The sequence below is a fragment of the Arvicola amphibius genome, chromosome 8, assembly GCF_903992535.2.
Source record: "Arvicola amphibius chromosome 8, mArvAmp1.2, whole genome shotgun sequence".
Lineage (NCBI taxonomy): Eukaryota > Metazoa > Chordata > Mammalia > Rodentia > Cricetidae > Arvicola > Arvicola amphibius.
In genome coordinates this window covers 61,441,819-61,461,774 of record NC_052054.1, presented here as the reverse complement: position 1 = coordinate 61,461,774, position 19,956 = coordinate 61,441,819, and the positions used below count along the sequence as shown (strand labels likewise).

Sequence of the window (19,956 nt, the reverse complement as noted above, 5' to 3'; positions counted from 1 at the left end):
AAACAGACAGAGAGGTGCAGAGCAAGAGACAGAGTTAAAAAACAGCAAGTCTGTATATTCAGTGTGTTTCCAGCTATACTGTCACTTACGTAATCTACATCTTTGGGGGGGCTTTCATTTTATTTGAAAATATCAATTCATACTTTCCAAATAATATCATATTACAATTAAAGTCCACATAAAAAAGAAATAGAAATGGAAGATATTATCCTTTTAAGGAGATCCCATTCAAGGTTATATTAAGTGGGATTCTCTTCCCAAAGGCAGCATGTGGCAGGCAGCAGGGTGCAGACGTGAAGAACAATACTCGCTGGGAATACTCTAGCGCTATAAACTATAATCAGAAAATAATAAGAAGCTTTCTGTATAAGCACTGAAAAATTGTTTATTACATACTGCCTGGTTTTGAATGTCCTATCAGTTTTGACATAGTGTCTTGTACAGACAAGTACAGCTTAGAAAAACTGTCACATTAGATTTTTCATGTGATGTCAAAAGATTTGTGGGGACAGAGCATACATAAATGTCTCATCTACATTGTCTCTGACCTTAAAAATACATCCAAAAAGAATATATCAACTGTATGTTCACAATAATAATTTTAACAGGAAGACCGGGAAAATTTATATTTCATTGGTCACCCACCATTTTAAATTTTATCTTGGTAAAGAAAGTAAATAAGCATCAGAGATATTCTTACTATTTCCAGATAAAATAGGCTTCATAAAGACTAATGAACTATGAATATTGTAGTGCTATAATTAGATGTAACATTTTTTTTATGAATTCCCAAAGTGATAGAAGGAAACATGCCTCTCAGGCTTTCAATATTTTAGTAAAAATGGTAAAATCAAGAATTAAAAATAAAGCCAATTTAATTTTAATTTTAATTTTGATAAGGTTATTGGAAATGTATTTATTCTAGTCCCATATTTTTAAGACGCAGATAATTATTTATAAGCAAATACGTTCTTATACAGAACAAAATAATGGAGGCTACAAATACATTCTGTACATCTATGTGAACAGTCAGAAGTCACCTAACTGTAAAAGGTCAATTCATTTGGAGTCATTTATAATAATCATGCCATTTTGCCAAACAATGTAAACTATATATAGTGAGTCTTTGAAGCATTATGTGCAATATTATAAAATTATCACTGCAAAATTGACATTTGTTTAATTAAATAAATGGCTAGTATATTTTAAATGGGTAAATCTACCAAGACTGTTAATGAAAATATAATTTAGGAGATTCTGTCTTCTTTTGAAAACATTAGTTCTGGCATTCTGGGAAGCATTGTTTCTCCTTATGAGACTCTGTCTGTGGAGTTCACAATTTATTTTTATATGAGTTATCCTCCACATTAAAAACTCTGTTAGAATTTCTTTTGTGACAATCCTCTCTTTAGTATTAGTTCATATGCCTAGGTTCTTCTTCCTATTTCTTATAGAAGGTACCTCTGATAAACTAATATATACCTACCCAGAAATATAACCTACTTGTATAGATTTTCTGCCCAAAATACACACTCACCAAATACCTTTGCCTGACCTACAGAATTTTGTAAAACCATCGCCATTCCAAAAACATTTCTCATGTTGAAATTTTAGCCAAATCATCTATTCTATGTGTTTCTCAGAAATAATTTTCTCAAAATTACAGAATATTTTTCTTATGGGGTTCAAATTTTAGTTTTCCTTGTCCTAAGAACATTTTTGAAGGTACATTTAAGTGCACAAGCTATGTTCTCACTGACTTGCACCTGTCTTCATTTTCATTGATAATATTGTTCTGCTATACTCAAGTAGTTAATTTTATGTATTCTCTTCTCTCATGTACAAGCAACCCAATGTTATAACTCTAAATGTATTGTCATACAGGCTGTCACCAAATGCTTGTGTTGAGTGATGAAAATACAGTGCTAATCCCTGAGTGTCTTATGCCATGTAATGCTTTCATAATCAAGTCCTTCCAGTACATTCCCCTCCTTAAATACCACAAAAGTAAAAGGCATGGGAATACTAAGAAATACTACCTATGAAACTTTTCTAACCAATCATGTCATTTTCTTTGAATACTACAGAATAGTGCATTTAGTAGATTTAACTATTTTTTCTTCCCCCTCATAAATTTGCACCATCTTCATTTGGCTGCATCTAAGAGAGAGTTGATTATAACTCTTCCTGCCTGAAAGAGTCCACACATTGCTTAAATAACAAAGTATCTAGACCTGTATGGAAAAATCAAAAGTCCTGAAAACTCATAGCAGAAATTTAACTGTTTACAAGTTACTCTGCACTAATGAGTCATAAACCATGGACAAGAGGTGCTTTTCAGACCAGAAAACCAAGATGCAGGGACTGTGAATGATGCATCTATGGTCCCAAATTTAAGTGACAGGTAAGAGCAGAATAGAAACCCAGAGATCTTGCAATATAGTTCACTGGACTTTTTACTGTGCCACCTAGACATTTGAACAAGTATGTTGTTTTCGCTGTTTACAAATAGCAAAGAAAGTCATATTTTCCCTGTGAGTTCCCCATGCACCTTTTGAACCACTTGTCTATCTGCCCAAGCTTTAAACTTAGACCCTCTCATAAGACTTTTCACATGACACACTCTCGTATCTGTGCTTTGAGATGTTTTCCAATACTTATCCTGTTGGCCTGTAGTACTTTACAGATCTTCCTTAGTTACTTTAGCACTAATGAGCATTTTGTCTGGGTGAACTGGTTTAAATTTCTTATTTGTATATCTAAGTCCCCAAAATGTTGTTTACCTGTTTTCAGTCTTAAAAGTTGTTTTGACATTCAGTATCATTCTATGCTGCTTTGCCCTTTCCTTCTCTAACCCACTTAAATGAGTAAGCTACACTTGTTATGTGTCTCCTGACATTTCAATGCTATGACATAGAAAGATCCTTACTCCTGTGTCAAAGCAATCCTGGTCCATGTCTAACTCAAAAGTAAGGTGGAAAAATCACTGCTTCCTGACTGTGTCTAATGGGTACCAGGTGAAATGCATTCATGTACTGTAGATAGCACCATTTCTCTAATTCATGCCTGAAACCAAATGAGTGAACCAGCTCAAAACCATGAAGATGAAGAAACAGGTTTACAAGACATGTCTGTCTTCTCTTGAGCTATTTTCGGAACTGGTATTCCTTAAGAAGCTTCATGTGGTAGGTACCCATTTTGTGTATTTATGCATGTGAAGTGTACATAGCAGTTTGTGAGTAGCATAAGATTTATGTGCATGAATTCTACTAGATTGTCGTGACACAATTCATCAGCCCTTCCAAGTGGTGTATATGCTTAATTTGCATTAGTATTTTTCAGTTCAAATATATCTACTATGGTTCCACTGTAATATGTGGGCAATTTCCGTATTTATTTGAGCTCATTTATCTGTGTATAACCCTGAACGTTGGGGTTGTTTTTATTTTGTACTTTTTATTCCCACAGAAACTCCTGCCAAATAGCCAGAAACTTTAACTTAGCTTTTCTAACAATCTGTGGCATAGTCAATGCTGCTAAGGGGGCATTAAATGATAAATATCTTTCAGAGACCCTTGAAGAACAAAATATCTTAGAAAAACATCAGCTTCCATTGGTTATTATAACAGATGTTCCCTTGTGTCCTTGTGTTGGGTCTGGCTGCATCCTCAGATGGGAAGTTACATCAAAGTGTGAGCCATTACATCCCAAGGAATAGTTTTTAATAGTTTCACTGTCATATAAATGCTCCAGGGCATATCCAGTTAATGTATAGGCATGCTTATCAAAATACTGCCGGTGGGAGGCAAAGCAGTTTGGAGAGATGGCAGGATGGTCTCCTGCTGTCTGATGAGGAGACATATCTGAATGTAGATAGTCTTTAGCCAAGATCAAACTGGACTTTGTAATGCGGTCAGAACTGGGACTACTTATCCGAGATAGTGCAGTGGGACTGTTGTCATAGTCATTTTCATGAGGGCTGAGCATCTTGCCCTCTCTCTGCTGGATATGGTCACATGGTGAATTGCTGGCAAGAGCAGAGCTGTGGCAGACTTCACCTGACGGTGGAGCCTGTTGATAGTTTGCAAAACAGAGGGAGTGTTTTTTCCCAGCTCCATTAATGGAAGCCAGTTGGTCTGGAGGTGCTTTCCTTAGCTGTAATCTGTTCTCTTCCTCTTTTATCATCTGCTGCGTGGCTCTTATGAGAGTTTCAATTTTGCTAGGTTCATGTGGGCTATTTTGATACTGTTCAGTGCGGTATCGGTCACCTGATTCACTGGCTGACCCAGGGTCTGGAGAGCTGACCACACTATCTTCTTCCCAGTGACCTCGACCTACATAACAAAAAGTAAAAAGTAAGTGGTGTCAAAATTCACACACACACACACACACACACATGCATTTCTTTCCTGAAAAAAATACCTTACATCTTTCATTTTAGTGCAATATTGGAAATAGAAACAGGTTTGTATGACAGAATATTGACATTTGTACTAAAATTCAGATGTATATTGGATTTGTCCATAATCAAAGGGTTTCAATCGCAGATAACATTTATAAAATGTTTCTTAGAAAATAAATTTTATTCATGAGTTGTAAATATCAATTAGTAAATCAGTAAAGCACATTCATATTTCCCTATGTACATAAGTTATTGGACCTGCACATCTACAAACAATATGACTGTGAATACAATTTGGTTTTTGTTATTAGAATGTTTTCAGTTGAATTTAAAGACAACTGTTGTATAAGCTGAACTATTATATTTTAAATAAGTCATTGAAATTTTTTATAATTCTTTATCATAAATGAGACTATACTAAAGTTCTATTATTAGTTTTTTAAAAATTGGAGTTGATAAAAATGTTTGTATATGGGTGTGGATGGATAAATGATATCGATGTAAAGATAGTTATCATAACCAAAAGTATAAATACTTTGCTCTCAACAGTAGGGTAAGCATGCTAGCTTCAGAAGTAGCAATGGAATCTTGGTTATTTCTGAAACAGAACTCCAATTATTATTGAAACAAAGTCTTGAGTAAATAAATATTGTCATTTTTATAACAACTTGTTCTGAACCAAGAAGGCAGGTCTAACGCCAAAGAGTAATGCATTCAAAATATATTTCAGAAACTGGATTCTTCTCAGTCTGAAACAAATATAAAAAGCTCTTTGTCTTGGAGAGGGGTGGAGTGGGGGTATGGGTGGAAGGGAGGGGAGGGAAGGGGGAGGAGGAGGGAAGGAGATGGAAATCTTTAATAAAAAAAATGAGGAAAAAAAAGCAAAACTAAAAGAAGACAGGGACGTATGAGTGCTATAAACTGCTTGATGTTGCAGCAGAGCCCCGTATCACAAACGCCATTGCTTCCTGTCCTCTTTCCTTGTTTTATTTCTAACATTTTCTTCCAATCCATATAGGTTAAGCCAGAGTTTTGCTTCTCACCTTTATCGGGCAAGAAATTGCCCTTGACTCTGGGTTTCCATTACCAGATATTTCTAACATTTTCCTCCGGTCCATATAGGTTAAGCCATAAAGGTTTGCTTCTCACCTTTATCTGGCAAGTAATTGTGCTTTGCCCTGGGTTTCCATTACCAGACTACCAAAATGTTCCTTGGTTCTTAACGGACTGTTTACTCAAAGGAAAAGCAGAAAAAATAAAAAGCAACAGTGGAAAGAAGTTAAAATGCTCAATGAAGTATCTGCCGGGGAGCATTATAGATGAGGACATGATCTAGCACACTTCTCGTGCTAAGAGCAGGGAGAGAATTAACAGGGCCTTTGCAATGTCACTGACTTTTAATAAAAACAGGGAAATCATCAAAGATCTGCCTAGATCTACACTTAATGATCAGGATAGACTCTTCTTAACTCATTTTCTTTGAAGAAAGTAATTACCAAAGTAATTTACTTTGTAATTTACGGAATAATTTAATTTGAAGAAAGTATTACCAATTATCAAAACTTTAACATTAGTGTTCCTTTCTCGGGGTTGGTGGGAAGTTGTGTAACTATCCCAAGGTGAAAATCCAGGTAATCTCTCCAGCTTTTACAACGTGGTATTTTCGCTGTCATGATGATGGGAGACAGCTACCAGGACTTGATTCCCAGAGAAGCTGCACATGTATGCACAGCACCATATCCCACTAAGCAAAGCCTGCCCTGCCCAGCACAGCAACCGTGCCCTGGCAGAGAGAAGATGCCGTGAGGATGCTCTAGGATGACAAGGCAAAATTCAAGTACAACTACAAATTCGATAGATTTATAAATTGCTGATACTTAATTTCTGTTCTCTATGGTTTTTAAAATGAGAAATTTTTCTCATCTGTCATAAATAGGCTAACATTACCAAAATAAATACACTTAAGCTGAGTGGACTTATTCTTCAAATCCCATTGGTGTGGGTTTCTATAAATCAAATATAGAAAACCACAGGAGTCAGTCCCTCCAATGTACGGCCTCTTGCTGGCTATCTGGTACCCCTCAAGATCTTACCATGGATTCTGTGGACAGAGGTGATATGTGGCATGCTGTTCTCATAGGCTTCTCTGCTCTCCGGGGAGGCCTTGGTAAGTGGCAAGGCTGCTCGAGATCCCCACCAGGGATCTCTGCCAGTTGGTGGTGCTCCTAAGAAGTACCTGCCTGCCTCACAGCGGCCTCCCTCACAGGCTTGAGTGTGGAAGTGCCTGTCCTCCACCAGCCTGGAATGATCCAGTGCGAAGCCATAGCAGAGGGAGCTGCGATCTGGCAACTGCCTGTAGGCACATGACACTTCGTGCTGAGAGCCAGGCCTCTCTGGGTCCAGGAGCTGTGGGGAGGCAGTATCAGTCAGGGGACTTCCACCCCACTGGCTGTCATGGTCAGATTCCGATCTTTCAGTGTGGAATCCCGAATACTGAAACCAAAAGGATAGGGAACAACAACATCAATAATAATTAAATTAGATTTTAAAAAAAATTAAAACCTTTATTCTGCAAGTACTGAAAGTCACAAAGGCCTGAGGCAATCAAAGTAAGACTCACTGTATCATTAAGGTACCCATTAACTTTGAAAATTTAATTAGCTAATACCCATACAGAAAATCACCCTGGCTGTTAAAAGAGATAAAAAAAATAATAGCAAACATTAAAGTCCGAGGCACTGAATGAACTGAATCGCCCCAGGTTATTCTAACAACCCTTTGGTGTAATGTCAGTGTCCCCAGTAGTGGGGATAGGGATGCTAAATCACAGAGTAAAATAACTGGCCAAGACCACAAGGAAGGACGAATAACAAAATCAAAGCTCAAATTCAAATGTTTCACCATCACCCAAACGAATTTGCCTAAATAAGAATGCAGGAAAATTCCCTATTTTATAACAATTTGCTTTTTATGCTTTTTTTTCTTATAAAAATAAGGTAAAAGCTAAAGCTCAAGGTACCAAAGTTTTGAGCCTTTGTTAAATTCTATTTATTTGTTCAAGTATTTATTTTTAATTGTGTATGTGTGAGCATGTGGATGTGTGGGTGAATGCCCACAGAGGCCAGAGGCTTTGATTCCCCTGAAACTGGAGTTGTAAGCCATCTAACATGGATACTGGAGATTAAACTTCAGTCAGCAAGAGCAATATCAGCTCTTGACCAATGAGCCCTCTCTCCACCCCTGGACAATTTGTACTAAATAACTCCCTGAAAGCTGGGCCAGGTACATATTGAGTACATGGCAGAAGAGCTACTAAATGCTTCCCTAACTCAAATGCAATGTAAGTTCAAAAATCTTGCCCCATGTAAACCTTGTTCATAGATAGGCTTCTAAAGTTCAGTTACACAGGATCATATGGAAGTAACACGGGCCACCACCTTTGTTAGAATTCTGCTGCTCATCTTCTCCAAACTATATCATTGGGTATTACAACAAAATGTAAAACTCAGGATTGTTCAGCGCGTAAAAGCATTTGCTACCTAGAACTGAGTTCAGCCCCCAAATTCTATATCAGAAAAAATAAACTCCCTCATGTTGTTCTTCTGACCTCCACCTGTGCATGGTGGTACACTTGCAAATTGCTTTGTACATCCACACCCACTCATGCACATCATACCTTTACACACAGGTACACACAAACATGCATGAAATAATAATGAAACTTTTAATTTCAAAAGAAACAAAATGTAAAACGTTTCACAGACCTCCCAAGGAAGGTGCTCACTGTCATGGTCTCCCTAGGTCACTAAAATTGGTAGTATATTAGTGTTCATGGTGCTAAAAAGTATTCAGAATACTACCAGAGGAGAAATGTAATCATCTAACCAGTCACAAACCCTGAAACATACAACAGTGACCTGTCTGCAAGATATGCTAGTACGGTGGTGGCACGAAAGTGTCATAAAAGTTGTAGGAGTAACCAACCAACTCTTCGATTGGATTTAAGGCCCATTCCATGAGATGAAATGAAATTCATGCCTGTCACTGCTAAGGTAGTTAAGAACCTGATACTGTAGGTCACAGGCCCAAGTAAAAACCAAGTACTATGATTTTGCAGTCATAGCAAGAAACACACACACACAAAATGATTCCTGATGACATTCTGCTATTCCTATAGATCAATTTCTCACTCAGCCTTCATCAAAGAAGTTTCTTGCAGTCGATGGGAACTGATGCAGAGACACAGAAGTGAACAATGTGTAGAGAGTAAGAGACTTTGGAGCACTCAATCCTAAACGGAATGTCTTCGTTAAACCATTCCCCTCAAGGATCAGGTATCCATGCAGAAGAGGAAGTGGAAAGATTGCAAGAGTCAGAGGATGGATAACTCAAAGAAAACAGCGTCTTCCAGATACAAGAGGACTGATGCACATGTGAACTCACAGGGACTGTGGCAGCACATGCAGGGCCATATTCAAGCCAGACAGGGTCCAAGCACTGAGAGGAGAAAGTGTACACAAGCTCCCACCCCTACCAAGAAGCTAGGTGCAACTGACATCCACTTGCAAAGGAAAAGTTTCTCCAGTGCACTCTTACTGCTTACTGGGTATACTAACCACACTTAAGGGTGGGCCCCCTGCAGTTGGTTGAGCAAATCACCTGTGCTGAGCCTGTCACAGTACAAAGCTAAGACTCCACCTTCTGCCAGACCTACCCTGAGCTTGATTCTTCCCACCTGAATGCAAGCAGGCAATTCTACCCAGGGTGCTTGGGAAGGGAGATGAGGCACCCAGGTTCTTGTCAAGCAACCAAAAGCTATGTTAATAGGTGTCACACTTAGGACAAATCTTAATGCAAATTCCAAGTCAAAATTCTTCCCATGTCCATTCTTAATTATCATTTCTATTATTTTCCAAATACACATAAGAGTTATCAGCATTTTCCAATAACAAAAAGAAGTCCAACTTAGTCTCCTTGCAGGGTTATAAGTAGAAGACACCAAAGCACCCTGAGTTCTAATTCCTACATCATAACTCCCACCTGCCACAAGCCTTTTCTTCCGGTCATGCCAGCCTCTTTCCACAAGACAGCAACTTCTCTTTCAGCAAAGCAAAGTTAATGCATCCTGATCTTCCTGAGTGGAGAAATGAATGCTACATTTGTGTCTTCTTCAGCAATGCTTGCCTCTGAGAGGCTCAGATATCTGTACTGTCCCAAGCTGGGAGTTGTCCAGACATCACTTGTTTTTATAAAAGTATAAACTAGACCTATTTTTGAAGTGCTCCAGTCAAGACTTCTGAGCCCTGTTGAGTGGAAACGGCTTTCCCTGAGTGTATATGAGAAAGTAATATCACATCAGAGAACAGTGTATGAATTGCTCATGAAGAAAATCTAACAGGAGGAAACCCAGGCATACATGAGGTACATATTTCAATAGCACTGGAAGAGAATCTAAAGGGAAGCCTCTTGTCAATAGCCTGGAAACCACAACAATAAAGACACTGCCCGGAGACCGTGAAGCGGGCAGAGCAGAGCAGCTCACTCAGAACGAGAGCTTAAATTGCTTTGACACTACAGATGGAGTCTAGATATAAATGTTTGTTTTTTAAGGAAAATGCGTGAATGTCTACTAGCACACAAAAACAAAACTCTCATCCAAAGTTACTTCTTTTCTGGTTTAGCTTAACTTTTATGTGTGTATGTGCTGTTTTATTTTGTTTTGTGAGATAGGGTCTCACTGTACAGCCCAAACTGTCTTAGAAGGCTCTATGTAAATCAGGCTAGTCTTGAACTCACAGGGATCCATGTGCCTCTTCCTCCCTAGTGCTAGGATTAATGGCTTACACTACCACTCCTAGCCACAGTTACTTCTTTAAATGAACTATACTCGATATAAACATTGTTGTGAATATTAAAATATGGTTAGTTCATTGTTTGATTTGAAATATTTTTCGCTTTTTAAACTATTTTTATTTTTGATATTATTATAATTACATTATTTTCCCTTTCCTCCTCCACCTTTATTTATATAAAATTAATGGCTTCTGGACTCTTTTTCTTTAATTATTGTTACAAACACACAGAGAGAGAGACACACACAGACACACATACCACTGCTAAATATATAAATACAACCTGCTTAATCCATATAATGTGATTTGTATGTCTATGATTTTGTTGCTGACCACTTGGTATTGGTGATTTGAAATATTTCAAGTATTTATCAAATATTTGGGGGAAGAAAGAAAGGAATGCAGAATACTACTCAGCGGTAAAAAACAATGACATCTTGAATTTTGCAGGCAAATGGATGGAAATAGAAAACACTATTCTGAGTGAGGTAACCCAGACCCAAAAAGATGAACATGGGATGTACTCACTCATAATCGGTTTCTAGCCATAATTAAAGGACATCGAGCCTATAAATTTGGGATCCTTGAGAAGATAATAAGAAGGTGAACTCCCAAAAAAAGATATAGTAATCCTCCTGGATATTGGAAGTAGACACGATCGCCAGGCAAAATTGGGAACTTGAGGGTTGGGCGAGACTGGGCCAAGGGAAGATGGGGAGAGAAAAGTGGGAAGGGGAGAATGGGGGGAGCTCAGAGGAATGGGGTGCTTGGGATATAGGAAGGGTGGATATGGGAGCAGGGAAGCATATATCTTAATTTAAGGAGCTACCTGAGGGTTGTCAAGAGACTTGACCCTAGAGGGGTTCCCAGGTTTCCAGGGAGACGCCCCCAGTTAGTTCCTTGGGCAGCTGAGGAGAGGGAGCCTGAAAAGGCCAGTTCCTATAGCCATACTGATGAATTTCTTGCATATCACCATAGAACCTCCACCTGACGATAGATGAAGAAAATTGTCATTGCCCCACATTGGAGCACCGGACTGAGCTCCCAAGGTCCTGATGAGGAGCAGAAGGAGAGAGAACATGAGAAAGAAAGTCAGGACTGTGAGGGAACCTCCAGCTGGCGACAGATGGGGAAGGTGACTGAGCCCCACATTGGAGCACTGGACTGAGCTCCCAAGGTCCTGATGAGGAGCAGAAGGAGCGAGAACATGAGGGAGAAAGTCAGGAACATGAGGGGTGCGTTCACTCATGGAGACCGTGGGACAGAACTAATGGGAGATCACCAACTCCAGTTGGAATGGGACTGATGGATCATGCGACCAAACCCGTCTCTCTGAATGTGGCCAACAGCGGGGGCTGACTGAGAAGCAAAGGACAATGGCGCTGGGCTCTGATTCTTCTGCATGGACGGGCTCTGTGGGAGCCTTCTCAGCTTGGTCGATCACCTTCCTGGACCTGGGGGGAGTTGGGAGGACCTTGGACTTAGCATAGAGTGGGGAACCCTGATGGCTCCTTGGCCTTGAGAGGGAGGGAGGGGAGGTATGGGTGGAGGGAAGGGGAGGGAAGGGGGAGAAGGAGGGGAGGGAAGGGGGAGGAGGAGGGGAGGGAGGGGGGAGGAGGAGGGAAGGAGATGGAAATTTTTAAATATAAAAAAAAACCATGAGGAAAAAAAAATTAAAAAAAAAACAATTTTTAACAACAACAAAAACAAAATCCTGATTAGGCAGGATATATCAAAAACCTAAAACCATTTTCAAAAGTCTCTACTCAGAGAATAAAAACAAAAAGAAACACTTATAAACAATTCAACAAGAGACTGAGTATGTATACTATATATTTAACTATACAAATTTAACCATTTTAAATGGGTAAAAAATATGGATCAGCTATTACTAAATAGAATATCCAGTGGAATACAATTGCATAAAACTATGTTCAAAATCATTAGTGACTAGGCAGATGTGAGTTAAAACGACAGTGATTTATCATAGCATATCCATCAGGTTGGCCAAAATTGCAGTAATAACACCACATGCTTCTAAAGATGAAGGGAAATAAGGTCAAACATGCAATACTGGTGGGTATGTCAAAGGAGAGAGCCACTCTGAGAAACCATTTTTAAAGCTTTATAAACACCTAACTGTACAATTGCAATATGCAGTCTGGGCACTGCCCTCCCCCACAAGAAGAAAACTATATTCATAGGAAAGCTTGCACACAATTGTTTATGGTCCATAGCAGTGACTCTACCCTAATTTCCAGGTTCTCTCTCATTGTTCTCTTCCATTTAAAAATATTTTTAAATTAATATAACTTACCATATTACCAAATTTAAGGTGAATAGTTCAGTGGTGTTAGTGTATTTTCATGACGCTGGGTCAGTAGCACCACATCCATCTGTGTGTGGACTCTTCACCTTGGGAAGTTGACCTCCTTGATGTTCCTAAGTGATAAATCAGCCTTCCTTTCTTTCATCAGTCCTTAGCAACTGCCATCCTACTTTCTATCTCTATGAATCTGACAGTCATAGGTATCCCAAACATGCCATTTTCTAACTGGCTTATTTGATTTAGCAAAATGCCCTCAAGTTTATCCATACTGCAGAGTACGACACAATTTCCCTACATTTTAAAGCTGTATAATAATTGATTGTTTGTTCATATGATTTTTTTTACCTTTCTGCTAATGACTTTGCCACTTTCTAATTTTTGATATGATACTATAATAAACATGTGTATACAGAAATCTCTGATTAGGGACCAATAACTCCTATATAGACTTCATTTCAATTGGGAGGTACGAAAGTGGTACTACTGGATTATATGATAATTCCACTTCTCACTTTTTGAATGCATTTCTACCAACACCACAAACACAAAATTCCTAACTTCTCTGAACACTCAACACCTGCTACCTCCTCTGTTTTCATGTATGTATTTGTGTACATGTACACACATACACACTCATGTGTTCACTGTAGCCAATGTAATGAATGTGTGAGGCAGTATTTCACTAAGGTTTCATTATCATTTCTGTAAGACTGGTGATCTTGAATCTTTCCATGAATTTATTGGCCACTGTTTCTCTTCTGTGAAAAACTATTATTAAAATTCTTTGCCTATTTATATACACATTTGGGGCTTTTTGGTAATTCTTAAACCAGCTTTGTTTCTCTTCCTTTAATTTTTTTTTCAGAATGCTTGGCAATCATTTTATGACAGAGCTCTATCCACAATCTAATTCTAATTAAATAGCAAAAAACTAGAAATAAACTATCGATCCTTCAGACTATAGATAGCTAGGTAAAACGTAGTGTGCCTCTATCATGAAACATTACTCAACAATAAAACATAATGAAGTATTAACAATACAACAACATAGATGGATTGCTAGAGAGTTATGCGTAGGGCAGAGAGAGTCAACCTTAGAAGGGTGTGTGATTGCAACTATATGCCCTTCTTTGGTTATTATTTTATTTTCAGAACTGGAGCTTGAATCCAGGGTTGTGTTCATGCTAGTAGCTGTATCTCCTGTCCTCCTTTTGCTCTTTTTATTTTTAAGACAAGTTCTCATTGTGATGTCTGGCTTGGTCTTAAGGTCACTTTCTAGCCCAGGCAGATCCTGTCTGACCTTACAGTTCTTCAGCTTCCAGAACTACTGAGGTTACAGGCCTAAGACAACAGATACAGCTATATAATATTATTGATAATAAGATTAAAAACATATAGAAATCTATAGGTGCTTATTAGGGTTTAGAAATAAGACCAGGTACAAAAGAAAAATTGCTGTGACTTTTAAAGGGAAACTTGTAAAATCTTTGTGAGGTCAAATGTTCTGTGCCTTGACAACAAAAGGCAATATCATGGTTATGATAATGTACTCTAGTTTAGTGAGAGTTTACCATTATAAGTGTGTGTGATATTTCTGCTACAATCACACATACATTTATAATTTTATCAATTACATGCTCCAATTTCATATGAACTTATATTTGTATCAAAATTAAATTTTAATTAAAGTGGGAATAAAATAAATTGGAAAAATATAAATAAATATACCACGGGGCATTCATTAACCATCATGTAAAATAATATGACAGTGCTGAGAAAATTTTGCCAATGATAACAATAAATATCAATCAATTTGTTACAAATAAGAAGAATCACAGAACAAAATATCAGCCTATCATGTTAACAGACAATACATCAGGTGCTGGGAATATAATGCCTCTTGTTCAAATGTGAGAATCTGAATTCAAAATCCCTAGAACGTATGTAAAAGCTGGGCTTGGTACAACATGCTTGTAACCTCAGGGCTTTCGGGGAAGAAACAGCAGGGTCACTGAGATTTGTTGGCCATAAGCCTAGTTCCAGTTTCAGTAAGAGACCCTATTCTAAGAGAATAAGAAAGGGTAACAAAACAGGACACTAAACACACCACTGAAACTTTCTGGTGGGCATGGACATATGCACCCACACGTACATATACAAGTGTCACACACCATGTACACCTGTCTTACACACAAAGAGACAGTGTTTCAAAGCCTAAAACTAAAGATGTTCAATACAAAGAAGGCCAATGTAGATTAAAAAGTCAGAAGCTGGGATCTTAATAATGCAGAAATTGGCTTAAAAACATAAAATAATGTAAAGCCATTACTCATAAAAAAAAGTACAGCTGTTATCCACTATCTAACATACCAGTTGTCTTATTTAGGGTTTCTGTTGCTGAGAAGAGACACCATGACCATGACAACTCTTATAAAGAAAAAACATTTAATTGGGGTGACTTACATTTTCAGAGGTTTAGTCCACCATCATCATAGTAATTTAGTCCATTATCATCATTATCAACATGATGGCATGCAGACAGACATGGTGCTAGAAAAGTAACTAAGAGTCCTACATCTTGATACAGAGGCAACAGGAAGTGGTCTGAACTAGGCATAGTTTGAGTATAGGAGACCTCAAAGCTTGCCCCCACACTGACACATTTCCTACAAGGTCCCACCTACTTCAGTGACACCACACCTCCTAATAGTACCACTACCTATAAGCTTATGGAAGCTAATTGCTTTCAAGCTACAAGACTATTTCTATCCACACAAAGCAGAAACCAGAAATATGAGCAGATGATGGAGGAGTGTTTATGTGTTACTTTCATTATTAATAAAGAAAACTGCCTTGGCCCTTTAAGAACAGAAAATTAGGTAGGTGGAGTAGACAGAACAGAATTGTGGGAACAAGGAAGTAGAGTTAGGGAGAGACGCTTCAGGCAGTCGCGTGGTGAGTCTCCATGCTGCTCCTCTCCGAGATGGACGCAGGTTAAGATCTCTCCTGGTAAGCCACAACTCGTGGTGCTACCCAAATTACTAAATATGGGTTAAAGGAAGATGTGAGAATTAACTAATAAGAGGCTACAGATAATGGGCCAGGCAGTGTTTAAAAGAATACAGTTTCCGTGTAATTATTTCGGGTGTAAAGCTAGCCGGCGGCTGGGTGGCGGGATGCAGCCCCGCCGCTTCTCACTACAAGCAGAAACTCAGGGAAGCATTTTATACTGGAAGAACAACACACCACTCTCAGTATAAGATAAATACATTTAAAATATAAGGAAGACTAAAACACAAAACTAAACAAGTTAAAGTTCATAGCTATGCATCAAACATAATGTTATAGCAGCAATTCTATTTGCAAAATACTAGAAATTACCTAAATGTTCAAACACAAAATATTAGTTAAATAAACAGTATGTATGCTTAATGAAGAAGCAGACAGCTGTTTTTCAAGAAAGGAAAACTGGGAGAGAGAATTGAGAATCTAATATAGGAGATGTGGAATTCCCTTCTGTGTGCTGTGAATACCATCGGTTAATAAAGAAACTGTCTTAGGCCTGTGCAAGGCAGACTTAGATAGACAGGGAAAACTAAACTGAATGCTGGGAGAAACAAGGCAGAGTCAGAGAGAAGCCATGTAGGCCCTCCAGAGACAGATGCTGAAACTTTACCCCGTAAGCCACAGCCACATAGTGATACACAGATTAATGGAGAATGGTTAGTTTAGGATATAAGAGTTAGCCAAAAATATAGTTAAGCTATTGGCCAAACAGTATTGCAAATAATATAGTTTCTGTGTGGTTATTTTGGGCCTGAACAGCCAGGAACTAACTAGCAGCCTCCTACTACACATATGGATATGTATGTGTGTGTGTGTATATATATATATATATATATATATATATATAGAGAGAGAGAGAGAGAAAGAGAGAGAGAGAGAGAGAGAGAGAGAGAGAGAGTTAACTTCCATGTAAAACAAGTGAAGCAAAATATGTATATCTTCTATTTTGCATAAAACACAAGATGTGTAAGCAAAAGAAAAAGCAAACCAGTTTCTACTAGGAAGAAGAGGGGGTGACAAGAAGGGAAACAGGAAGCTGGCTCCCAACACTATGTACTGAGATAGACTAAAGCAATGATATATCCGAGGGAATAATCACACCAAGTATGTGTATCTTTGTTTCTAAATACCATTCTCCTCTAAAAGGAACAGAACTCCTTGAAGAAGAAATCAGTCTTTCTAGGACTAGTGCAGGTAGGAAGGGAGTCTGAAATATCTTGGAAAGCCATATAATAAGAAAGTGCTCAGAAAAATAAAATGATGCAGAGGTGTCAAAAAATACATAGGAGTCAGCTTTAAGGACTTCCCTTGGCAAAATAGAGAAAACTTAAAGACAAATAAAGGCAGTATCAGAAGATTTCAGTAACAACAAAAAAAGCAACATCAATGAGCTTATGCCAATCAGTCACATGTGGAAAAGGTGTTTGGGCTAGGAAAAAAACTGCAACCAGCTTAAAGATTTATTTAAACATAAATGATCACAAAGGAATCAAGGGAAGAGTTTATGAGGAATAAACTACTTTTAGGGTCTTCAAGAGTCTAACCAAAAAATTGCTATTCATTTGAAAAAGATAAGAAGCGGTTACTTGGTAGAGAAACCAGGTGATAAACACTGACATCTCCAGATAGCTCAGATAGATGTCAGGGCCTTTAGATGAACATATGCTGACCAGGGTGCTTCTGGGAGTACTCCAGACGTAACAGGTGACTGCAGGGAACCATGAAGATGCAGCACAAAAACTACATAAAACCACTGGGCCTTATTCTCCAAAGCTGACAGTGACATGGAAGAAAGGCAGGCAAGACAAGGAGCTATACAAATTAAAGAAGACTCTAATAGGCAACAACTGTGTGTAATATAATGTGGATGGGAACGTGTACTGCAGGGACACTGCAGATGCTCTGACAGACAGCACGGCCTTGGCCCTACATCTGTAATGTGAGGCCAAATATTTGACTAATGTGAGTTTCCTCAGACTGACAACTGTGCTGAGGTTATCTAGGAAAATATCCTTGTCCTGATGAAATACACAAATATTAATGTTTACATGAAGTGCCATCATGTATGTATCTACTCTAAAATGATCCAGAAAAAAAAATGAGAGAAAGGAATAAGTGAAAGAGATATAATGATAGACCAAACTTAAGACAATTAAGGACTGGGGATGTAAACTTAGTGTGAATGGGCATTCTTTTAAATTTATATATTATATGTATAGAATGATTTGAAACAAAGCCCTTTGTTAAAATAAATTTTTCCTAAATAGAAACTTGCTCTAGCAAGCTTAAACCTAATTGATCAAAATGGGGGGGGGGGGTTAATAACATGATGGAGGAAAAACACAGAGACAGTTGACTGGAGCTGGTGGGATCTCACGGACTATGGACTGATAGCTGGCAAACCTGCGTAGGACTGAATTAGACCATCTGAATGTGGGTGACAGTTATGTGGCTTGATCTGTTGTGGGGGCCCCTAGCAGAGGCACCAGGACCTATCTTGGGAGCATGAACTGGCTTTTTGGAAACCATTCCCTATGATGGGATACCTTGCTCAGCCTTGATGGAACAAGGAAGGCTTGATTCTGCATCAAGTTGTTATGTCAGATCTTGTTGACTAACCAAAGAAGGCCTTACCTCCTCTGAGGAGTGGATGGGGGATGGGAAGGGGGAGGTGAAGGAATAGAGAAGGAAAGAGAGGGGGGACTGTGGTTGGTATGTAAAACAAAAAGCAATTTTTTTAATAAGAAAAGGAACAAAAAAGCTTTAATTGTTCAAATGTCTTCATTATCATTATTATGATCTTTGATCATAACAGGACAATTCAAGCTTGTCAGCTGGGAATGTGAGTAGAAACAAGGGTTGATCTACTGCAGCATGATGTGACTGGTGCAAGAAATCTCCCTTCCTGGGTGTTGGTTTTCCTGTGGAGAAAAAAGGAACAGACTACTTCATAGCACTTGGGATCTCATGCCTTTGATCCCAGTACTTGGGAAGCACATGCTTTTATCCACAGCACTAGGGAGGAGGAGACAGGAATACAAGGTGGGTGGAGACAGGATCTGGACCCCATTCAGTCTGAGGAATCATAGACAGGTACCCATTTGGTCAGAGGTTCTTGAGAGGTGAGAAGTGACTGCGGCTGCTCCTTTTCTCCTCTGATCTTTCAGCATTTTTCTCAATATCTAACTCCAGGTTTTTATTGTTAAGACTAATTAGGATCCCACTTCACCCTACTAAGAACATTACAGACGTATAAGAAATTAAAATACGCATTCCCAAATTTCCAAAATGAAATCAGGCTTCTAACCAACACCCTACACACAAGTCTTTTTACAAATCCTCCGACTTTTCTTCTCACAACTACTTTGTTCTCAATGTTTCTCAGCTACACGCTTCTAAAAAGCCTAGAGACACATTGCAAGGATGTAGAAGGGACATAGCAGGTGGTGAGCTGTCAGGGTAGGATTAGGCAGTGTGGCCTTGCTGGAGTGGAGATGGCCTCATTGGAGAAAGTGTGTCACTAGGGGTGGGTCCCAGTCAGAGTCCTTCCTCTCTCTCTCTCTCTCTCTCTCTCTCTCTCTCTCTCTCTCTCTCTCTCTCTCTCTCTCTCTCTCTCTCCCTCTCCCTCTCCCTCTCCCTCTCCCTCTCTCCCTCCCACTCCTTCTGCCTCTGCCTCTGCCTCTCCCTCTGCCTCTCCCTCTCCCTCTCTGTCTCTCCCTCTCTCTCTCCCTCTCCCTCCCTCTCCCTCTGCCTCTGCCTCTCCCTCTCCCTCTCTCTCTCTCTCTCCCTCTCTCTCTCTTTCTTTCTACCCCCCCATTTGTCTGACACCATAGATAAGGATGTAACGCTACCAGATACTTTTCCAGCCCCATGCCTGCATGTGTACTGCCATATTCCATGCCATGATGAGGATGGACTTAACCTCTGAAACTGTAAGAAAACCCCCAATTAAACACTTTCTTTTATAAGAGTTGCCTTGGTTATGGTATGTCTTCATAGCAATACAATAGTGACTAAGACATCAAGGATAGATAATCTCCATGGGATCACATACTAGCTTGTGGATGGTCCCCCTTATCATTCTTGGCATTTATACGGTGAAGTAAAAGCATGATATATGAGCCGCTGCGAATCTATATGCTCTTATTTGAAAGCCAGTCCTATGTCCTCCTATAACAAAAATCTGAAAAACTAAATGATTGAATTTCCTATTTTAATTAGTTTACATCCATAAAGAGAGTCCACTGAGAATTAAGTTTGGGTTACTTTTACTGGAATTTCTATTTTTATTTCTTTGAAAACATGTT

General features: G+C 38.8%; 1 protein-coding gene across 1 annotated transcript in view; it reads right to left on the bottom strand.

Annotated features, from left to right (window-relative positions):
- Positions 1–3,603: 3,603 nt before the first annotated feature.
- The window catches only part of Sim1 (SIM bHLH transcription factor 1), a 77,920-nt gene continuing 61,567 nt past the window's right edge, over positions 3,604–19,956 (bottom strand). Inside the window, exons 10-11 of the mRNA XM_038340318.1 lie at positions 6,496–6,895; positions 3,604–4,334 (exon numbers count right to left, since the gene is read on the bottom strand). Of these exons, the coding sequence (XP_038196246.1) occupies positions 3,604–4,334; positions 6,496–6,895 (1,131 nt within the window). The remainder of the gene's footprint in view (positions 4,335–6,495; positions 6,896–19,956) is intronic.